The following is a 24,038-nucleotide window of genomic DNA, read 5'->3' as shown; positions in this document are numbered from 1 at the left end:
CTGGGCTTATGGTCAGCTTTCCCCAGGCAGGCAGGTTCTCAACCACCAAACTGCCAGGGAAGTCCTAAATTTCTTTTTTTTTTTTCTTCCAGTAGTGATAACTGTATTCATCCAACATTATCTTAGACATCAGGTAGTAAAGTAAAGTCGTTCAGTCGTGTCCGACTCTTTTCGACCCCATGGACTGTAGCCTACCAGGCTCCTCTGTCCATGGGATTTTCCAGGCAAGAGTACTGGAGTGGGTTGCCATTTCCTTCTCCAGGGGATCCTCCCAACCCAGGGATCGAACCCGGGTCTCCAGCATTGCAGACAGACGCTTTACCGTCTGAGCCACCAGGAAGCCCACTAGCCTACTAATGAAACAAATATGCTAGTAAATGCAGTATTGAGTTTGAACACAAGCTTATAGGCAGTTAGAAACATTCCACATATTTACAAGCAAGGGCAACCATGGCATGGATTCCTCAGAGTATGTAGAATTATCTAGATTTTACCCATCTGACAAGTTTCTCTCATTATTATAGCAAAAGTCTTCTAAACCACTGTATAACTTAGGACATTTATGTTGATCTACCTTGCACAGATCCTCAACTAATGAAACAAAATAAAGTTCAGATAGTTTTAAAGGCAAGTCAAATAGTATTTTTCATTGTGGAAAATATTGTATTCTATGAATCAGTATGCAAACACTGCAAAATAATACTGTAAACCATAGACTATTATATTACTAGTCTTTTGAAAAATATTTCTGTAAATAGATCATGAAAGAATTTTAAGTTCTAGACACTTAAGCATTTTCTTTAAAATGTTCTGCATATGCTTTCTATATGATCAAGCCTTTAAGTAAAACATCTGACTTTCATAAATTCAAAAGGATTTCCATATATAAGTAAACACCTTGTGTTTTTAGGATGATAAAATTTTTTTTCTGTTATAAATTGATTACTCTTTATGAGGTTTGTTATGTGAAATGCTCATTTCAACACATGATATTAAAAAGAGCCAAAAATATGATGAGTTTCTTTTTATTTTTTATGTTAATTTTTTCTTAATATATATATTTATTGAAATATAGTTGAGTTATAGTGTTTCAAGTGCACAGCAAGGCGATTCAGTTATACATATACACATATATTATTTTTGAAGTTATTTTCCATTATAGGCTATTATAAGATATTGACTATTTTTCCCTGTGCTATAGAGTAAACCTTTGTTGCTTGTTGCATATCTATTTTTTTTAGTTAGAAATCTAGCATTCTATTCATACTAAGCCAAACAAGTGCAATCAAAATGTTGTACATTTTTTAGTTAGGCAAAAATTGGAGGTTTTCTAAAATATGTATATATATGTATACAAAAGCTTTTCTACTATACTTGATAAAGGCCTGAAAAGAACACACAAAAAGAAGAAGAGACGGAGAAATTGGCAAATATAAACGAAATGAAATGGCAGCACTAAATATAAAATAGAAAAAGTAAAACAAACTGGATAAAAGTAAAATATCATCATATAGCTGAGTTGTTTTTAAACATGACTGCTCACTGGAAACGTATCTGGAGCTCTGGAAGAAAAAAAAAACCAATACCTGACCATTTGTATTTTTTGAAAAATTTCAAGATAATTATGATATGCATCTGGATTTTAAAAGGTGATTACAGGTTTTTCTATTAAATGATAGTTTTGGTGATATAGAGTTCTATTATTTTTCTGTTGACCAATTATAATACAGTGGTGTTAAGTGAGATAGTTACTAGATCACAAGTGAAAGATGTTTATCAGTTATCATAATCAATAGCTAGACAAAAAATTTTTATTTTATCTTAATTTTTTCTTAACATATATATATTTACTGGAATGATTAACTTAACAATATAAACATGATTAACTTAACAATATAAAATAATTACATACAGTTTGAAGGATCAAACAGAGTATGTGATAAATGCATGCATGTACATAAAAGTTTTCATCCCCCCAGCCAGTCTGTGTCTTTTGGTTGGTACATTTAATCCATTTACATTTAATATAATTATCGATATGTATGATCTTATCAGTGCTTTTCTTAATTGTTTTGGGTTTATTTTGTGTAGGTCTTTTCCATGTCTTGTGTTTCCTGCCTAGAGAACTTCCTTTAGCATTTGCTATAAGTTCAGTTCACTCGCTCAGTCGTGTCCGACTCTGTGACCCCATGAATCCTCAGCACGCCAGGCCTCCCTGTCCATCACCAACTCCCGGAGTTTACTCAAACTTATCTCCATCGAGTCAGTGATGCCATCCAGCCATCTCATCCTCTGTCGTCCCCTTCTCCTCCTGACCCCAATCCCTCCCAGCATCAGGGTCTTTTCCAGTCAGTCAGCTGTTTGCATGAGGTGGCCAAAGTACTGGAGTTTCAGCTTCAACATCAGTCCTTCCAGTGAACACCCAGGACTGATCTCCTTTAGAATGGACTGGTTGGATCTCCTTGCAGTCCAAGGGACTCTCAAGAGTCTTCTCCAACTCTACAGTTCAACAGCATCAATTTTTCGGTGCTCAGCTTTCTTCACAGTCCAACTCTCACATCCATACATGACCACTGCAAAAACCATAGCCTCAACTAGACGGACCTTTATTGGCAAAGTAATGTCTCTGCTTTTTAATATGCTATCTAGGTTGGTCATAACTTTCCTTCCAAGGAGTAAGCATCTTTTAATTTCATGGTTGCAGTCACCATCTGCAGTGATTTTGGGCCCAGAAAATAAAGTCTGACACTATTTCCACTGTCTCCCCATCTATTTCCCATGAAGTGATGGGACCAGATGCCATGTCTTAGTTTTCTGAATGTTGAGCTTTAAGCCAAATTTTTCACTCTCCTCTTTTACTTTCATCAAGAAGCTTTTTAGTTCCTCTTCACTTTCTGGCATAAGGGTGGTATTATCTGCATATCTGAGGTTATTGATATTTCTCCTGGCAATCTTGATTCCAGCTTGTGCTTCTTCCTGTCCAGCGTTTCTCATGATGTACTCTGCATATAAGTTAAATAAGCAGGGTGACAATATACAGCCTTGACATACTCCTTTTCCTATTTGGAACCAGTCTGTTGTTCCATGTCCAGTTCTAACTGTTGCTTCCTCATCTGCATCCAGGTTTCTCAAGAGGCAGGTCAGGTGGTCTGTTATGCCCATCTCTTTCAGAATTTTCCAGTTTATTGTGATCCATGCAGTCGAAGGATTTGGCGTAGTCAATAAAGCAGAAATAGATGTTTTTCTGGAACTCTCTTGCTTTTTCAATGATCCAGCAGATGTTGTCAATTTGATCTCTGGTTCCTCTGCCTTTTCTAAAACCAGCTTGTACATCTGGAAGTTCACAGTTCACGTACTGCTGAAGCCTGGCTTGGAGAATTTTGAGCATTACTTTACTAGCATGTGAGATGAGTATAATTGTACAGTAGTTTGAGCATTCTTTGGGATTGGAATGAAAACTGACCTTTTCCAGTCCTGTGGCCACTGCTGAGTTTTCCAATTTGCTGGCATATTGAGTGCAGCAGTTTCACAGCATCATCTGTCAGGATGCTGAAACTGGAATTCCGTCACCTCCACTTTCACAGCATCATCTTTCAGGATGCTGAAACTGGAATTCCATCACCTCCACTAGCTTTGTTCGAAGTGATGCTTTCTAAGGCCCACTTGACTTCACATTCCAGGATGTCTGGCTCTAGGTGAGTGATCACACTGTCATGATTATCTGGGTCGTGAAGATCTTTTTTGTACAGTTCTGTGTATTCTTGCCACTTCTTTTTAATATCATCTGCTTCTGTTAGGTCCATACAATTTCTGTCCTTTATCGATCCCATCTTTGCATGAAATGTTCCCTTGGTATCTCTAATTTTCTTGAAGAGATCTCTAGTCTTTCCCATTCTATTGTTTTCCTCTATTTCTTTGCATTGATCACTGAAGAAGGCTTTCTTATCTCTCCTTGCTATTCTTTGGAACTCTGCATTCAAATGGGAATAGCTTTCCTTTTCTCCTTTGCTTTTCACTTCTCTTCTTTTCACAGCTATTTGTAAGCCCTCCTCAGACAACCATTTTGCCTTTTTGCATTTCTTTTCCATGGGGTTGGTCTTGACCCCTGTCTCCTGTACAATGTCATGAACCTCTTTCCATAGTTCATCACGCACTCTATCAGGTCTAGTCCCTTAAATCTATTTCTCACTCCCACTGTATAGTCATAAGGGATTTGATTTAGGTCATACCTGAATGGTCTAGTGGTCTTCCCTACTTTCTTTAGTTTAAGTCTGAATTTGGCAATGAGGAGTTCATGATCTGAGCCACAGTCAGCTCCTGGTCTTGTCTTTGGTGACTGTATAGAGCTCCATCTTTAGCTGCAACAAATATAATCAATCTGATTTTGATGTCGCCCATCTAGTGATGTCCACATGTAGAGTCTTCTCTTGTATTGTTGGAAGAGGGTGTTTGCTATGACCAATGCATTCTCTTGGCAAAACTCTATTAGCCTTTGCCCTGCTTCATTCCGTACTCCAAAGCCAAATTTGCCTGTTACTCCAGGTGTTTCTTGACTTCCTACTTTTGCATTCCAGTCCCTTATAATGAAAAGGACATATTTTTTAGGTGTTAGTTCTAAAAGGTCTTGTAGTTCTTCATAGAACCATTCACCTTCAGCTTCTTCAGCGTTACTGGTTGGGGCATAGGCTTGGATTACGGTGATATTGAATGGTTTGCCTTGGAAATGAACAGAGATCATTCTGTCATTTTTGAGATTGCATCCAAGTACTGCATTTTGGACTCTTTTGTTGACCATGATTGCCACTCCATTTCTTCTAAGGGATTCCTGCCTACAGTAGTAGATATAATGGTCATCTGAGTTAAATTCTCCCATTCCAGTCCATTTTAGTTTGCTGATTCCTAGAATGTCGATATTCACTCTTGGCATTTCCTGTTTGACCACTTCCAATTTGCCATGATTCATGGACCTAACATTCCAGGTTCCTATGCAATATTGCTCTTTATAGCATTGGACCTTGCTTCTATCACCAGTCACATCCACAGCTGGGTATTGTTTTTCTTTGGCTCCATTCCTTCATTCTTTCTGGAGTTATTTCTCCACTGATCTGCAGTAGCATATTGGGCACCTACCAACCTGGAGAGTTCCTCTTTCAGTATCCCATCATTTTGCCTTTTCATACTGTTCATGGAGTTCTCAAGGCAAGAATACTGAAGTGGTTTGCCATTCCTTTCTCCAGTGGACCACGTTCTGTCAGACCTCTCCACCGTGACCTGTACGTCTTTGGTGATCCCACATGACATGGCTTATTTTCATTGAGTTAGACAAGATGTGGTCCTGTGATCAGATTGGCCAGTTTTCTGTAATTATGGTTTCAGTGTGTCTGCCCTTTGATGCCCTCTCGCAACACCTACCGTCTCACTTGGGTTTCTCTTACCTTGGATGTGGGGTATCTCTTTACGGCTGCTCCAGCAAAGTGCAGCCGCTGCTTCTTACCTTGGATGTGGGGTTGCTCCTCTTGGCTGCAGCCCCTGACCTCGGGCGTGGGGTAGCTCCTCTAGGCCACTCCTGCACCATCGCAGCCTGGCGCTCTCGGTCACTTCCCCTGACTTTGGGCGAGGGGTAGCTCTTCACAGCCACGCTTCTGCATGGTCCGTTGCAGCTGGCGCACTTCTGGTGCTAAATTGTCTTAACTTTTGCTTGTCTGGAAAGTTTTCAGTTTCTCCATCAAATCTGAACAAGAGTCCTGCTGGGTAGAGTATTCTTGATTGTAGGTTCTTTCCTTTCATCACTTTAAATATATCGTGCCTTTCCCTTCTGGCTTGTCGAGTTTCTGTTCAGAAATCAGCTGGTATCTTGAAGGGAGTTCCCCTTGTACGTTATTTGTCATTTCTCCCCTATTGCATTTAATATTTTGTATTTGTCTTTAACTTTTGTCAGTTTGATTACTGTGTGTCTTGGTGTGTTCATCCTTGGGTTCATCCTGCCTGGGACTCTCTGTGCTTCCTGGACTTGGTTGACTGTTTCCTTTCCCATGTTAGGGACGTTTTCAGCTATTACCTCTTCAAGTATTTTCTCAGGTCCTTTTTCTCTTCTCCTACTGGGACCCCTGTACTGCATATGTTGGCACATTTAATGCTGTCCCAGAGGTCTCTTAGACTGTCTACATTTTTTTTTTCATTCTTTTTTCTATATTCTGTTCTGTGGCAGTGATTTCTACCTTTCTGTCCTCCAGGTCATTTTCCCATTCTTCTGCCTCAGTTATTCTGCTCTGGATTCCTTCTAGCATATTATTCATCCCTGTTTGTTTGTTCTTTAGTTCTTCTAGGTGTTTGGTAAACATTTCTTCCATCTGCTCGATCTTTGCCTCCATTGTTTTCCCAAGATCCTGCATCATCTTCACTATCATTACTCTGAATTCTTTTTCTGGAAGGTTGCCTATCTCCACTTTATTTAGTTGTTTTTCTGGGGTTTTATCTTGTCCCTTCATCTGGTATATAACTTTCTGCTTTTTCATGCTGATTAACTTTCTGTGATGTGGTTTTTGTTTCAGTTACTGTGATTCTGTACTTCTTGCTTCTTCTGTCTGCCCTCTGATGGAGGAGGCTGAGGCTTGTATAAGCTTCCTGATGGGAAGGACTGGTGGTGGGAAAAACTGGGTCTTGCTCTGGTGGGCAGGGCCTTGTTCTGTAAAGCTGTAATCGAATTATCTGCCCACGGATGGGGTTTCACTCCCTCCCTGGTAGTTGTTTGGCCTGAGGTAACCCAGCCCTTGGCTTTACGGGCTCCATGGTAGGGTTAACAGAGAACTCCAAGTGGGTTCACGCCAAGGGAGCCCTTCCTGGCCTGATGCTGCTAGTGCCCCCAGCCCTGTGGGGAGCTGCTGCTGACTCACGCCTCCACAGGAGACCCTCTGACACTAGCAGGTAGTTTTGGTTCAGTCCCCTGGAGGGTCACTGCTCCTTTCCTCTATGTCTTGGTGCATGCAAGATTTTGTTTTTGCTCTCTAAGACTGGAATCTCTGTTTCCCCCAGTCTTGTGCAAGTCCTATAGTCAAATCCCGCTGGCCTCCAAGGTCAGATTCTGTGGGGATTCCCAGTCCCTTTGTCAGATCCCCAGGCTGGGAAACCTGATGTGGGGTTCAGAACCTTCCCAGCAGTGAGAGAACTTCTATGATATTATTGTTCTCTAATTTGTGGGTCACCCACCTGGCAGGTAGGGGATTGATTTTATTGTGATTGCTCCCCTCCTACCATCTCACTGCAGCTTCTTCTTTGTCTTTGGATGTGGGGTATCTTTTTTTTAGCAGGTTCCAGCATCCTCTTGTCAATGGTTGTTCAACAGCTAGTTGCAATTTGGGTGCTCTCACAGGAGGAGATGAGCACACATCCTTCTACTCTGCCATCTTGATCCAGAAGTCTGATGAGGTTCTTTCTAAAATAACATCTAACTTTAAGTTCTATATTGAACGTGTATACTATTGACAAGTAGTAAAACAGATACTTGCTAAATCTAGTGGTGCAGATGTTTTCTGGGCACCTCTTACTGGAGGTTGTTGGAGTAAATCATAATGAAAGGTTGCTCCTGTGACATTCCTGCCTAATTAATTGGAACAAAATTCTGGCCAGCATTCCAGTTGCAGCCAGCTACAGTGAGACAGAATGGGGCGGGGGGGGGTGGGCACTGACTCCGAAACACACTCATTCTTTTATCACGCAGAAACTAAAGTGTCTTCTGACTTCTCATTAACAATTATTAACCCCAGAACACATTGGAGTTAAGAAGGTGTATGTCACTTTGCCAGGGATTCCACAGTGGTAAGGCTCAGGGTTAGCACTTCTGCAGTCTGCTAATAAACAGCCAGGTCTGTTCTGCACCTGGATCTACAGAAAACAGGAAAGGGTGAGTGTTTGGAAATCTCTTACTAGCTGATAGCTAATTTATTACCTTCTTCAAAATTATGGTTAAGAAAAACAAGATAACATTAGTTTACCATCTTAACCAGTTTTGAGTGTACGGTTCAGTAGTGTTGAGTATATTCACGTTGGTGTGCAGCAGATCTCCAGGAATTTTCGTCTTGCAAAACTGAAGCTCTGTATAGCTCCTTCTTCCCCTCCTCCCCCAGCCCCTAGCAACCAGCTTTCTACTTGCTGTCTCTCTGAGCATGGTTGCTTTGTGTTGTTGTGTTGTGTTAGTCGCTTAGTTGTGTCCGACTCTTTGCGACCCCATGGATGCTAGCCCACCAGGCGCCTCCGTTTGTGGGATTCTCCAGGCAAGAATACTGGAGTGGGCTGCCATTCAGACTTGAAAATGCAGCTCTTTTCTCTCCCAGATGGGAAGAGTTCCCAACTAGACCCTGATGGTGCTGAGCTCTCAGCTGTGGAAACCTCAGCAGTGACCGTCACTGCAGATGGATTCCAGCAGGCCCAGCGTCTGAGGGAACCAGGGCATTCCACTGCGCTCTGTTGTTCTCACTCATTTTTTCTTTTTTTTCTGCTCCTATTTCCAACTTAGATGACGCCAGAGGAAGGCATCAAATGAAGATCCGCAGCGAGACCCAGAATTACCTCAACTTGTATGCGGTGGAGGGCCTGCGAACCCTGTGCATTGCCAAGAGGGTGAGTAGGCAGCTCCACGGAGGGGCAGAGCCAGCAGCGGGTGTGGCCCACGCGCTCATCAGCAGGTCTCACCCAGGTTCTGAGTAAGGAAGAGTACGCCTGTTGGCTGCAGAGCCACTTGGAAGCAGAATCCGCCCTGGACAACCGGGAGGAGCTCCTCTTTCAGTCTGCCATTCGCCTGGAGACGAATCTGCATTTGTTGGGTAATTATGTCCTCGAGCCGGCTGGTGTCCTGTAGGGCGGGGTGGAGTTTGCAGCATCCTGGGTAGAGAGGTACCCTGGCTCTAGTCCGCAGCAGCTCTGCACACACTCGTCTTCATTAAGTACCCCGCTGGTCTGACACTGGGCTTCCCTTGTGGCCCAGCAATAAAGAATCCACCTGCAACGCAGGAGACGCAGGTTGGATCGCGGGTCTAGAAGATCCCCTGGAGAAGGAAGTGACAACTCACTCCAGTATTCTTGCCTGGGAAATCCCATGGACAGAGGAGCCTGGTGGGCTACAGTCCAGAGGGTTGCAACACTGTCAGACACAAATTAGTGACTAAACAACACAACATCCGATCTGACACTAGCACACCCCCAGGCGGGGCTGTGCTCCATTGAACAGTCTCCTCTCTAGTCGGTCTTTGGGTCATTCCCTGTGCCACCCTGCTAGGAACTGTGTCAGACTTTCCTCCCCTAAAACCCTGCTTTCCCACCAAAAATAGAGATCAGAAGCAAGGTTTCTCAACAACTGATGCTTAAAATGGTCCCTCCATCCCAGGAACAATCAGAAACTGTTGAACTCAGACAGGGCTGCCTTTAATGCATGAAAGTCAACTCTCTCATATCTTTTAATATAAAGGCACTAATCCCATTCACAAGGGCTCACTCTCATGACCTAATTGTCTCCCAAAGGCCCCACCTGCTAATGCCATTACCCTGGGGATTAGGGCATCGACCTATGGACTTTTAGGAGGGACACAAACATTTCAGTCCATAGCAGCATCCCAGCACAGGGAACAGCATGTATAAAAGAGAAAGGCAAGGCTAACAAGGAGGCCTCAGGCAATGCTGCACTTCTTAAAAGAAAGATGGAGACCATCTCACCAAGCTGGAAACAGGAAAAAACAGGCTGGTCTAGAGGACACTTTTCTGCACTAAGTGGTATATTTTTCCTAACATACTGAGACTTCCATGTGAAAAATCTGCTCCTTAATTTTTATGTTTGTGGAAAAAGCATATTCAGGATAATACTGCTTTCAAGAAATAATGGGCCTCTGTGATCTGTTTCAACAGCTAATGGTAAACACAGTTGAGAGCCATCACTGTGGTCTCGTTTACCAGAAGCTTTCTGCAGGATGGATAAGCTTGAAAACTTTTCATCCCTCGGGGTATGGTCATTCTCACCATCTCCCCACAAGCGTTATTTCCAAGCTATCTATAAAGTTAAAAGTTCACTGCATGTTAGGAAGCCTTGGAAGTGTTCAGTTCAATGTCCAGAGAATTAATGTTTAGTGCTCCCAGCTGTCCCTATTGTATGGAGTCGAGAGCTGGTGAAGGTACCCCCATATCCTGAATGAGGACTCACCCCAGTGCTTCCAGAGAAGATGGACCTCAGCAGGGTCCAGTCTGCAGGGCAGGGCCAGCAACTCTGCTGAGCTGGAGTGTAGTATTCATGCTGGTCAGGGCAGGGCCCCAGAAGCAGGGCCTCACCTACACTGGTACCTTTGAGCAGGTGCCACGGGGATTGAAGACCGCCTGCAGGATGGAGTCCCCGAAACCATTGCTAAACTGCGTCAAGCAGGTCTGCAGATTTGGGTTCTCACCGGCGACAAACAGGAAACAGCCATTAACATTGCTCATGCCTGCAAACTTCTGGACCATGATGAGGAAGTCATCACCCTGAATGCCGAATCCCAGGTGGGTGGATGTTAGGGAGCCTGTCTTGCCGGGGCAACTCCACACCCCGCCAGCCCCAGAGAGGAGCAGGAAGGAATGCCTTCCATTTCTGGCATTTGCTGTGAGGTGGGCCTTTGTTCTTTGCCTCTGTTTGTACCTGTGTTGTTTCTTATTGTCTTGGAAAATGTGGGATTTGCTGGGACTTCTCAGGAACATGTCTGAGCTTTATAATTCAGAGTTCAACCAGCTTTTTCCTGAGCCAGCAGTATCAGAGAGTATCTCATGAGCTCTCATGGAGTGAGGGTAGCTGTCCATTCATCATTAGCATTCCCAAGACAGCACGTGTTATCTCACTAATGCCCCAGCAGCACTTGGGTTTTCATTCCTCACCTTTGTTGACCGAAATTCCCCCATGTATAGGGTGGGTCTCTTCCCACAGGCCTAGTGACTCTTCCAGCCTTTATGAATCTTGCCTGTAGGTGTCACACTTAAGATGTGCCTTATCACAGAGTTTTCACCTTTGTTTTCTCCTAAAAGGTTTATAGTGTAGCATCTCAGCTTTAGACACAATCTGTTTTGTGTAGAATTTTATGTAATGTATGAGGTTTACATCAAACTGTATTTTTCTGCATGTAGCTGGCCAGTTATTCAGGAACTGTTTGTGGACAGTTTGTCTTTTCTCCACTAAATTGACTTTACACCTTTGTTGAAAATCAATTGCTCCTATTTGTTGTGTGTCTATTTTTAGATTTCTATTATGTTCCATAGGTGTATCTATCCCTTCTTCAATACCATGCTGTCTTGTGAGTTTTTAAATAAGTCTTAAAATAGGCAGTATTTTGTTTAATCTTTAATCCCATTTTCTGCTGATGGGCAGGGCTGTGTCCCCTCCCTGTTGTTTGACCTGAGGCCAAACTATGGTGGAGGTAATGAAGATAATGGCGACCTCCTTCAGAAGGTCCCATGTAGGCATTGCTGCTCTCAGTGCCCCCATCAACAGAACTGGATTAAAGATTTACTGAGCACGGCCCTGCCCATCACAACAAGACCCAGTTTCCCCCTCAGTCAGTCTCTGCAATCAGAAACCTTCCATAAGCCTCTTATCCATCTCCATCAGAGGGCAGATGGAATGAAAGCCAAAACCACAGAAAACTAACTAATCTGATTAACCAATCTATTAAAAATAACCACAATGAGGTACCATTACACGCCAGTCAGGATGGCTGCTATCCAAAAGTCTACAAGCAATAAATGCTGGAGAGGGTGTGGAGAAAAGGGAACCCTCTTACACTGTTGGTGGGAATGCAAACTAGTACAGCCGCTATGGAGAACAGTGTGGAGATTTCTTAAAAAACTGGAAATAGAACTGCCATATGACCCAGCAATCCCACTTCTGGGCATACACACCGAGGAAACCAGATCTGAAAGAGACACGTGCACCCCAATGTTCATCGCAGCAGTGTTTATAATAGCCAGGACATGGAAGCAACCTAGATGCCCATCAGCAGATGAATGGATAAGGAAGCTGTGGTACATATACACCATGGAATATTACTCAGCCATTAAAAAGAATTCATTTGAATCAGTTCTAATGAGATGGATGAAACTGGAGCCCCTTATACAGAGTGAAGTAACCCAGAAAGATAAAGAACATTACAGTATAGTAACACATATATATGGAATTTAGAAAGATGCTAATGATAACCCTATATGCAAAACAGAAAAAGAGACACAGATGTACAGAACAGACTTTTGGTCTCTGTGGGAAAAGGCAAGGGTGGGATGTTTCGAGAGAACAGCATGTATATTATCTATGGTGAAACAGATCACCAGCCCAGGTTGGATGCATGAGACAAGTGCTCAGGCCTGGTGCACTGGGAAGACCCAGAGGAATCGGGTGGAGAGGGAGGTGGGAGGGGGGATCGGGATGGGGAATACATGTAAATCTATGGCTGATTCATGTCAATGTATGACAAAACCCACTACAATATTGTAAAGTAATTAGCCTCCAACTAATAAAAATAAATGAAAAAAAAAACACACACAAAAAAAACAAGCCTTGTCTAACTCAATGAAACTGAGAACACTGTGTGGGGCCACCCAAGATGGACAGGTCATGGTGGAGCATTCTGACAAAATGTGGTCCATTGGAGAAGGAAATGGCAAACCACTTTAGTATTCTTGCCTTGAGAATGCCATGAACAGTCTGAAAAGGCAAAAAGATAGGACACTGAAGGATGAACTCCCCAAGTCTGTAGGTGCCCAATATACTCCTAGAGATCAGTGGAGAAGTAACTCCAGAAAGGATGAAGACAGAGCCAAAGCAAAAACAACACCCAATTGTGGATGACTCATGATGGAAGTAAAGTCCAGTGCTATAAAGAGCACTACTGCACAGGAATCTGGAATGTTAGGTCCATGAAATTGGAAGTGGTCAAACATGAGATGGCAAGCGTGAACACTGACATTTTAGGAGTTAGTGAACTAAAATGGACTGTAATAGGTGAATTTAACTCAGATGACCATTATATCTACTACTGTGGGCAAGAATCCCTTAGAAGAAATCCGTGAGAAGCCATCCTAGTCAACAAAAGAGTCTAAAATGCAGTACTTGGATACAGTCTCAAAAACGACAGAATGATCTCCGTTTGTTTCCAAGGCCAACCATTCAATATCACAGTAATCCAAATCTATGCCCTGACCAAGAGTGCTAAAGAAGCTGAAGTTGAATGGTCCTGTGAAGACTTACAAGACCTTCTAGAACTAACACCCAAAAAAGATGTCCTTTTCATTATAGGGGACTGGAATGCAAAAGTAGGAAGTCAAGAACTACCTGGAGTAACAAGCACATTTGGCCTTGGAGTACAGAATGAAACAGGTCAAAAGCTAACAGAGTTTTGCCAAGAGAATGCACTGGTCATAGCAAATACCCTCTACCAACAACACAAGAGAAGACTCTACACATGGACATCACCAGATGGTCAAAACTGCAAATTCTTTGCAGCTAAAGATGGAGAAGCTCTATACAGTCAGGAAAAATAAGACCAGAAGCTGACTGTGACTCAGTTCATGAGCTCCTTATTGCCAAAATCAGACTTAAATTGAAGAAAGTATGGAAAACCACTAGACCATTCAGGAATGACCTAAATCGAATCCCTTACAATTATACAGTGGAAGTGAGAAATAGTTTCAAGGGATTAGCTCTGACAGACAGTGTGCCTGAAGAACTATGGACGGAGGTTCGTGACACTGTACAGGAGACAGGGATCAAGACCATCCCCATGGAAAAGAAATGCAAAAAGGCAAAATGTTGTCTGAGGAGGCCTTACAAATAGCTGAGAAAAGAAGAGAAGCTAAAGACAAAGGAGAAAAGGAAAGATATGCCCATCTGAAGGCAGAGTCCCAAAGAATAGCAAGGAGAGATAAGGAAGCCTTCTTCAGTGATCAATGCAAAGAAATAGAGGAAAACAACAAACTGGGAAAGACTAGAGATCTCTTCAAGAAAATCAGAGATACCAAGGGAACATTTTATGCAAAGATGGGCTCAATAAAGGACAGAAATGGTACAGATCTAACAGAAGCAGAAGATATTAAGAAGAGGTGGCAAGAATACACAGAAGAACTATACAAAAAAGATATTCATGACCCAGATAACCACGATGGTGTGATCACTCACCTCGAGCCAGACATCCTAGAATGCAAAGATGGGCCTTAGGAAACATCATTACAAACAAAGCTAGTGGAGGTGATGGAATTCCAGTTGAGCTATTTCAAATCCTAAAAGATTTTGCTGTAAAAGTGCTGCACTCAATATGCCAGCAAATCTGGAAAACTCAGCAGTGGCCACAGGGCTGGAAAAGGTCTGTTTTCATTCCAATCTCAAAGAAAGGCAATGCCAAAGAATGCTCAAACTACCACACAATTGCACTCATCTCACATGATAGCAAAGTAATGCTCAAAATTCTCCAAGCCAGGCTTCAGCAGTATGTGAACCAAGGACTTCCATATGTTCAAGTTGGATTTAGAAAAGACAGAGGAACCAGAGATCAAATTGCTAACATCCGTTGGATCATTGAAAAAGCAAGAGAATTCCAGAAAGATGTCTACTTCGCTGCTTTATTGACTGCGCCAAAGCATTTGACTGTGTAGATCACAGCAAACTGTAGAAAATTCTGAAAGAGATGGGAATACCAGACCACCTGACCTGCCTCCTGAGAAATCTGTGTGCAGGTCAAGAGAAACATTTAGAACTAGAACTGGTCCCAAATCGGAAAAGGAGTACATCAAGGCTGTATATTGTTACCCTGCTTATTTAACTTATATGCAGAGTACATCATGAGAATTGCTGGGCTGGATTAAGCACAAGCTGGAATCAAGATTTCTGGGGAAAATATCAATAACCTAAGATATGCAGATGACACAACCCTTATAGCAGAGAGAAGTGAAAGAGGAGAGTGAAAATGTTGGCTTAAAACGCAACATTCAGAAAACTAAGATCATGCCATCCAGTTCCATCACATCATGGTAAATAGATAGGGAAACAATGGAAACAGTGACAGACTTTATTTTGGGGGCTCCAAAATCACTGTAGATGGTGATTGCAACCATGAAATTAAAAGACATTTGTTTCTTGGAAGAAAAGCTATGACAAACCTAGACAGCATATTAAAAAGCAGAGTCATTACTTTACCAAGAAAGATCTGTCTAGTCAAAGCTATGGTTTTTCCAGTAGTCATGAATAGATGTGAGAGTTGGACTATAAAGAAAGCTGAGCACCGAAGACTTGATGCTTTTGAACTGAGGTGTTGGAGAAGATTCTTGAGAGTCCCTTGGATTGCAAGGAGATCCAACCAGTCCATCCTAAAGGAGATCAGTCCTGGATGTTCTTTGGAAGGACTGATGCTGAAGCTAAAACTCCCAATACTTTGGCCACCTGATGCAAAGAACTGACTCACTGGAAAAGACCCTGATGCTGGGAAAGATTGAGGGCAAGAGAAGAAGGGGATGACAGAGGATGAGATGGCAGGATGGCATCACCGAATCTATGGACATGAGTTTGAGTAAGTTCCGGGAGTTGGTGATGGACAGGGAAACCTGGTGTGCTGTAGTCCATAGATTCACAAAGAGTTGGACACTCCTGAGCAATTGAACTGAACTGATTTTGTTTAATTTCCAAGTGTTTGGTGTTTTCCTATTGGCTTTCTGTTATTGATTTCTACTTTACACCTATTCTGTTGATTTCTGTCCATTCTTGTCATCAAATATGCTTTTTATTTTTCAGTTTTTTTTTAATTTATTTTTTATTGAAGTATAATTGCTTTACAGAATTTTGCTGTTTTCTGTCAAACCTCAACATGAGTCAGACACAGGTTACATATATCCCCTCCCTTTTGAGCCTCCCTCCCATCTCCCTCCCCATCCCACCACTCTAGGTTGATACAGAGATCCCGTTTGAGTTTCCTGAGACATGCAATAAATTCCTGTTGGCTATCTATTTTACACATGGTAATGTAAGTTTCCATGTTACTCTTTCCATACATCTCACCCTCTCCTCCCCTCTCCCCATGTCTGTAAGTCTATTCTCTATGTCTGTTTCTCCATTGTTGCCCTGTAAATAAATTTTTCTGAACCACTTTTCTGGATTCCATATATGTGCATTAGAATATGATATTTATCTTTTTCTTTCTGACTCACTTCACTCTGTATAATAAGTTCTAGATTCAGCACCTCATCAGAACTGACTCAAATGTGTTCCTTTTTATGGCTGAGTAATATTCCGTTGTGTAGATGGTGCTTTTTATAATTTTTATTCTTTTATATTCATTTTGTATGACCCAGGGTGTGGTCTTTCTTGGTGAATGTTCATATGCACATGTAAAGAATGTATGTTCTGTAATGTTGGCTGGTGGATCAGTAGCTCCTGTTGAGACATGGTAGTTTACTTCTTCTGTAATAAGAATTGGAAAACTGCCTTATGCCTTAAATCCAGCCTACTACCTGTTTCTGTGGTGGTGTATTTGAACACAGCCTTCTCTGTGTTTTTATATACAGTCTTAGGCTGTGTTCATGCTATAATGGCAGTGTTGAGACTGCAGAGACTGAATGACCTGAAAAGCCTGAAATAATTTATTCTGGCCCCAAATAGTCATTCCATATATTTTGATTTCTGTTTGCATGGCATGCTTTGTTTGATCCTTCAGTTATTAATCTACCTGTAGCATTACATTTGAAATGAAGCATTGTAATGTAATGTAATGTGGCATTACATTTGGACAATAGGTCATGTTTTCATATATTCAGACAATTCCTTTTAACTGGTATGCTTAGATCATTTACATTTATTCTAATTATCAATATATTTGGATTCAAGTCTTCTATTTTATCTTTTGTTTTCTTATTATTCTGTTTTTTATGTTTCCATTCCTTTTTCTACCTTCTTTTGAGCTATTTGAACATTTTTTTAGTATTCCATTTTAATTTATCTTATGTTTTGACATCACTTAACTTTTTTAGTGTATTTACTAAACTTATACTATGCATATGTAAGTTGTCAATCTACTTCATTCCAATCAGTGGAATGAAGAAATCTTATCACTCCATGTTTCCCTCAACTCTTCCCCCTAATGTTGTAGGTATCTTATATACTACAGTTGCATATATTGAAATCCTCATCAGATGATATATACTTTTCCCTTTCAATCTCAAAGCATATTTTAAAGACAGTCCATTATATTTACTTAAGTTATATTATATTTACACAAATATATTTACAATTTTTGCTGCTCTTCTTACATTTCCATTGTTTCAAGTTCCCTTGTGGCACAATTCCCCTTTCCTAGGGGGAACATCCTTATATTTTTAAAAATTTTGTACTGGGGTACAGCTGATTAATGAACAATGTTGTGACGGTTTCGGGTTAACAGCAAAGGGACTCAGCCGTACATGTACACACATCCATTCTCCCCACATGCCCCTCCCATCCAAGCTGTCACATAACTGCACAGAGTTCCATGTGCTATACAACAGGTCCTTGTTGGTTATCCATTTTAAATACAGCAGTGTGTACAAGCCCATCCCAAACTCCCTTACTTTATCTGTTTTTTAGAGTCGGTCCACTGATGGCAAATGCTCCTGCTTTTCTTCATCAGAGAATGTCTTATTTCACCACAGTACCTAGTGAGAAATCAGCAGTCATTTGAATCATAGCTAATGAATCATTATCTGGCTGCTTTCCAGCGTTTTTCTTTAGTTTTAGGCAACTTCATTATGATGATGCCCATGTTTGGCCATGGATTTCTTTTGATTTTTACTCTGGTATTTGCTAAGCTTCTTGAATCTTTGGAGCTATGTATCTCACCAGATTTGCTAAGTTTTCAGCCATTATTTCATCAAACACTTTTTCTGCAGTGCACTTTCTCCTCTTCTTCTCTAAGACTGATGACATGTCTTTTGATATTTTCTCAAGGGTCCCACAGGCACTCTTCAGTTTTTAATTTTTTTTCTCTCATTCAAACTGGATAATTTCACTTGATCTGTCTTTGAGGTCACTGGCTTTTGCTTCTGTTATTTATTTCTATTCTGCCACTAAGCTCACTCAGTGGGTTTTTTAATAAACTTTTTATATAGAATGGTTTTAAATTTACCAAAAGAATTGTGAAGATAGTACTGTTTCACCTACACCTAATTTTGCCTATTATTAACATCTTTGCAATTAATAAATGGATATTGGTATCCAGTTGCTACTAAAGTCTGTGCTATATTCAGATTGTCTTAATCTTCATCTTTTGTCCTTTTTATCTTCCAGAATGTCATTCAGGACCCACATTACATTTAGTTGTCATGTCTCCTCAGGTTCTTACTGGCTACAACAGTTTCTCAGGCTTTCTTTTGGATGACCTTGACAGTTTTGAAAATAGGTACTGTTAGATGTTTTATCGACTGTCTTATATGGGGAATTGTCTGATGTCTCTCTCTTGATTAAAGTTACGAGCTTTGGGGAAGAAGACCACAGACAAAAGGTCGTTTTCATCATTTCATCACATCATGTCAAGAGCACATTATATCAACATGGCATATTACTGTGGATGTTAATTTTGTCTGGTTTTTCCACCATAAGCTAATTCTTTTCACCCATTTCACACTGTCCTCTTTGGAAGAAAGTCATTGTGCATAGCTCACACTTACAGAATATAAGGTTATAATACCCCTCCTTGAGCACAGAGAAATTACATAAATTATTTATGTAATCCAGTGATGGATACATAAGTGGAATCCAGTGAGCTTTACATTTTGATTCATGTGTTTTGGGGGTTCTGAAATTTTTATTTAATTCTTCTTTATATCTTATGTTTTTTGCTGAGACTTTCTTTCTATTCATTTCTAGAATTATTTCTTACTTCTTGGAATACTTTTTAATGACTGTTTCACAGTCTTTTTCAGATAATTCCAGAATATGTGTCATCTTGGCATTGACTTCGGTAGATTTCCTTTTTCCACAGCACTGAGGATTTCCTAGCTCTTTATCTGCTGATAAATTTGGAGTTGCATTGTGGGTATTTTAAATGGCACTCTGAAAGTGAAAGTAAAAGTCACTCAGTAGGGTGTCGACTCTTTAAGACCCCATGGACTATACAGTCCATGGAATTCTCCAGGCCAGATTACTGGAGGGGGTAGCCTTTCCCTTCTCCAGGGGATCTTCCCAACCCAGGAATTAAACTGGGGTCTCCTGCATTGCAGGCAGATTCTTTACCAGCTGAGTCACAAGGGAAGCCCAAGAATACTGGAGTGGGTAGCCTATCCCTTCTCTAGGGGATCTTCCTATAACCCAGGAATCGAATAGGGATCTCCGGCATTGCAGGCGGATTCTTTACCAACTGAGCTATCAGGGAAGCCCCAAATGGCACTCTGGTCACTTTAAATTCTATGGAGAATGTGTATTTTTTTTTAAGGCAGGTAATCAGTCCTCTTGGGCGCAGGCTGCAGGCTCCAAACAGCCTCAGGGCATTGGGTTCAGTGTCACTTTTGTTTAGCTTTTGCCAAGCTGTTAGAATCTGTCTCATATTTTTGCCCAGCTCCCCACTCCTAACAATGTTCCACTACTTTCTGATTCTCTGGGACTCCCTCTGGCTGAAAGGCGAGTGTGTGAGTTGCCTTGATCTGCTTTGTGTCAGCACTGACTTCCGGGGCCAGGTGGCGCCTTGCCTTCGGGCCGCAGGTGGTCTGAGAGGAGGGAAGCCTCCCTTGGAGTCCCCGGCGACAGACGGTCCTGCCACCGTGGTTGTTCTGCTGCTGCCCTGGAGCAGAGTCTCCTGGCGCTGGGTTCAAGAGAATCGAGGAAAATAAAAACGGGGTTTCCTCCATCTGCCCTGAGCACAGAAAGTTCTCTTTTCTGGTTTCCAAGCCAGAAGTACAGGCCTCCTCGCACTGGAGCTTTTTCGTCCCGCTTCCAGCTCTGTCCAGACGTCCGCGTGCTCAGAGCACCGTTCTCCTTCCCCAGCCTGACCGCTGCCGTTTACTCTGAGCGCTCAGCGTCACTCGGGGACTCTGTCTGGGTGCCACCACGGGCTTCCCGGGTGGGGGCAGGATCCACTTGTTCGGCCTGCCTTGCTGGCGCTTTGTGCTAGCACCGGAGCATCCGTGGCGGTCCTGCAGCGGGGTCCCGCCTTCTCCGTAAAGCCTTTCCGGGTACCGCCGCCCCCAGCCCCACTCTAGAGCAAGGCTCCCCCCGCCCCGTATCCGGTGCATTCTGTGTAGTGACTTGCTGTGGTCCTGGGGTTGTGTGTGTGTCCCGCTTCCTGGCCCATCACCCAAAGTCAACGGCTGCATCTTTTCAGGCTTCTGTTCACCGTCTCACCCACTTTCCTCGATATAAAACGTGCTCAGTAGTCCTTATTGGAAACACCTAATTCCCACAGTGCCGTGTGGGAAGCTGCTCACTAGCCTGGAGCTCTCTGTCTGTCCGTGGAGGAGCAGGAACCAGTGGAGTTCCTGGAGTGTATTCATTCTTAGAAACACTTGTCCCTCCCATGCCTCTGTGCCCTGACCCTGCAGTCTCCCCAGGAAGTTTCCCTATTCTTTCTGGGACTCAGATACAGCTTTGGAAGGGCACTGCCAATTCAAAGCCTCAGAAATTAGGCTTTTTTTTTTTTTTTCATGGTCAACGGGAGATCTTAAAGAGACTCTGATTACACTTCTTTTGAAGCTAATCACAGCAGAAGCTCTTCTTGGTAGCTCACTAGGAAACAAGAAGTTCTGAGTAAGGGCCTCTGAGGACCGTGGGGAAGTGCCTGAAAAGCTCCCACAGCCTGACCAGCACAGTCTGGCCAGGCCTCCCAAAGTGAAGATGCTCTGTGCTAAGCTCTACGTGGCATAATGGCATCAAGTAGAATCTTATAGGAACCCTAAACCCACCCAGACTCTTTCATGCTGAAAGTCGTCCACTTCCCCCGACTTCCCAGGTGCAGGAGGGTGCCCTTCCGCGCCAGAACTGCAGCCTGGGTCCCGGGAGAGTCTCAGATGTGTCGCTGGGGTGATGTGGATGAGTGACCCGTGCGTCCCTCTTCTGTCCACTTAGGAGGCGTGCGAGGCCCTGCTGGACCAGTGCCTGCGCTACGTGCAGTCCTGCAGCCCCCAGAGGACCGCTGGCAGCCTCAGCGTGGGCTTCGCCCCGCTCTGTCCACCCTCTGAAGCCACCGCCTCTGGCCCCAGCCTCGTGATCGATGGAAGAAGTCTGGCCTACGCCCTCCAGAAGAACCTGGAGGACAAATTCCTCTTCCTCGCTAAACAGTGCCGGTCTGTCCTTTGCTGTCGCTCAACCCCCCTGCAGAAGAGCATGGTGGTGAAACTGGTCAGGAGCAAGCTCAAGGCCATGACCCTGGCCATAGGCAAGTATCCAGGCCTGACAGCCTCCTCCTGTGCAGCTGCCTTCTCTTGAAGCATCTTGGATTTCCTGCCCCTTCCATACTATACTCTAGGGTGGGAAAATGCTTTCTTGTTCTTTTTTCTATTTATAAAATCACACTCGGTGCAATAAAATAGGCAGTCTGTTCCAAATATAAAGCTTGGATTTGAAAGCCACAAAATACACTAGCAACAGATACAGCTACATATTATAAAGTTGGTAATTCATTGTCTAATTAAAAAGTTAGAGCTTCTTACTGTCTCCCGGGAGACAGGAGAGTCCTGTCATGAGGCCCTCAGCAGAGCCCTGCCCACTAAGCCTGACCCCAGGCCAACTTAGGGAGAAGGCCCTTTGTAGGTGCTTCTGATGGCCATGAGCTGCCTGGGGTCCAACTTCATCACACTTCGGGACCCAGAGATTCCATGGTGATCAGAATCCCCATCACTTCTTGTCTGCTGAACTTTGTTTCAGGTGTTAGTCACTCAGTTGTGTCCGACTCTTTGTGACCCCATGGACTGTAGCCCACCAGGCTCCTCTGTTCATGGGATTCTCCAGGCAAGAATGCTGGAGTGGATTGCCATTTCCTTCTCCAGGGAATCTTCCCCACCCAGGAATCGAATCTGGGTCTCCTGCATTGGCAGGCTGATTCTTTACCATCTGAGCCACCTGGGAGATGATTTTGTTTCAAGACCAGCATCTAATTTTAAAACATTTCTCCTAACTCTGAATAGTTGCTGAATTTTGCATCATTTCCTTAAGGACTGTGTGTCTGATGGTGGTTTTTCCTTGCAGACTGGGGCCTGGCAAGCCTTCTGGGCTCCTCTCCAGTCTGCACCAGCACCCACCTGTCTCCCTACCCACTCTGATTCAAGTCCAGTGTCCAGGGAGGTTCAGAGATGTGGCAGCCCCACCTGCTGGGGAGAGCTGGGAGAGACTGCAGGTAGCCTAGGAAAAGGGGTGGTCCCCAGGATTCCCCGATATCAAATAGTTTGGTCTTCCTGCATATAGAATGCACACCTAAGTGAGAGCTGGCTCTGAAATAAAGCTTCCTCACCAATCAGTAATAATTACCATATTTTCTACAGGAGGTCTGTGATAGCCCCCCTTTGGTGATATAGGTATTGCCACCCTGTCACCTCATCAGGACAGTTAAGGCTGGTGATGGCCTTAGCATGGTTGTCATGGAGACGGACCTGCACATCCCCAGGGCATGGTAACCGCTGAGGTGTGTGAGTGTGTGTTCACCCACAGCCCCCTGGTTCCGGCTGAGATAAGACAGGCAGCTCTTCCAGGGTGGCCCCTCTTCAGGGAGGCCGTCTCAGGACCACCTTTGCCCTCATGTGCCCAGACAGGCCTTTAGGTCTCTCTGAGCAGGTGTTGGAGGCAGAAGCTGAGGAGTTTTGAGTCCGGGTCTGCACCCTCACCAATAACTTTGCTCCTCTGTGCTCCAGCCTCAGCCATAACATGGGGTCAGCGTCCTCCAGTGGGGCGGGTGTGAGACTCTGAACATGACAGGGAACATTCTCACTGCCTGTTCGGGCCCGGCTCACTCAGCCACCGCATCACTGGTGTGTGGCGCTCACTTAGGAAACTGGGGAAAGAAAAAGGCTAGTTAGAAAGAAAAAACAAAACAGAATCTCAAAAGGGAAAGGAAAAATAAAGACCCATCAACTTTTAGCTCATTTCTTTCTATGAGTTAAGGCATGAATGTGACCTAGACCTGGGCATCCAGCAGTTAATAATCCAGAGAGCATCATTGCCCACACATCTCATTTTGGATGGAACATTCTGGGCAGAGCTACAGAGGTTATTGCTTCACAGAATTTCAGCTGGACAAATACTGACTCATTCTCCAGGTTGGGCCCTGTGCAGTAAAGAACAGAGGGATCACAGAGGAAAGACATCCATCTGAGTCACTCTGACTTTATATACCTATACTTTTTACATGTTTGAAATGGGGGAGGTGTTCTGTGATGTGGGCCCTTCTGCCACCCTGTTCCAAGAACAGTCACTCTCAGTGAATGATAATGAGTTTAACTCTCCGGTTGTCTTCCCCCAAAGACGTTGAGAGCGCTGACCCTGTGCTCCTACACACTTTCTGTCAGCAATTTGACTAAATACATAGGTGGTCTCCTTAATTACATGCTTGGAGAGACCAAGGGTGGGCACAGTAACTAACAAGCTAGCCAGACTTGAGTGTGCAGACAGAGTTCCACAGTTTGCTGGGCACAGTTTAACCTCCTTTGTTCAGTTTAGAGAACCACTCACAGGAGTGTGAATGGAAGTAGCTTTGACTGACATGTGACAAAGCCTAGAGTGGGTCAGGAAGTAACAGGGAAGGCGGTGATCCTATTCTGTTCTAGACCCCTGAGGGGCTGTACTGGTGTGTGAGCCAGTAGCTTGGAACGTGTCCTAAGTGGAAAGGGGCGCTGGCCGCTGCTTTCTCAGATTCTTCCTGGCGTGGCGGCTGGGTCCAAGCCTCCCACCGGTTTGTTCTGACTGCATAACCCGGCTCCCCTGGGGCAGGAGCTGCACTGCCTCTTCCTCAGTCCTCCCTGGGACCCTTCACAGTTCCCAGCTCACACCAGAGTCCCGTGAAGATCCACCAAGCCTGTTTAATCATGTACATCTCAGCTCATGA

General features: G+C 43.5%; 1 protein-coding gene across 1 annotated transcript in view; it reads left to right on the top strand.

Moving 5' to 3' along the window:
- ATP10A (ATPase phospholipid transporting 10A (putative)) overlaps nt 1-24,038 on the top strand; it is a 180,452-nt gene that overhangs the window by 144,066 nt on the left and 12,348 nt on the right. The window contains exons 11-14 of the mRNA XM_061158551.1: nt 8,513-8,616; nt 8,693-8,819; nt 10,334-10,518; nt 21,071-21,380. Coding sequence (XP_061014534.1) covers nt 8,513-8,616; nt 8,693-8,819; nt 10,334-10,518; nt 21,071-21,380 — 726 coding nt within the window. The remainder of the gene's footprint in view (nt 1-8,512; nt 8,617-8,692; nt 8,820-10,333; nt 10,519-21,070; nt 21,381-24,038) is intronic.

Source organism: Dama dama, chromosome 13 (genome assembly GCF_033118175.1).
Source record: "Dama dama isolate Ldn47 chromosome 13, ASM3311817v1, whole genome shotgun sequence".
Lineage (NCBI taxonomy): Eukaryota > Metazoa > Chordata > Mammalia > Artiodactyla > Cervidae > Dama > Dama dama.
This window is presented reverse-complemented; position numbering and strand designations above follow the sequence as displayed.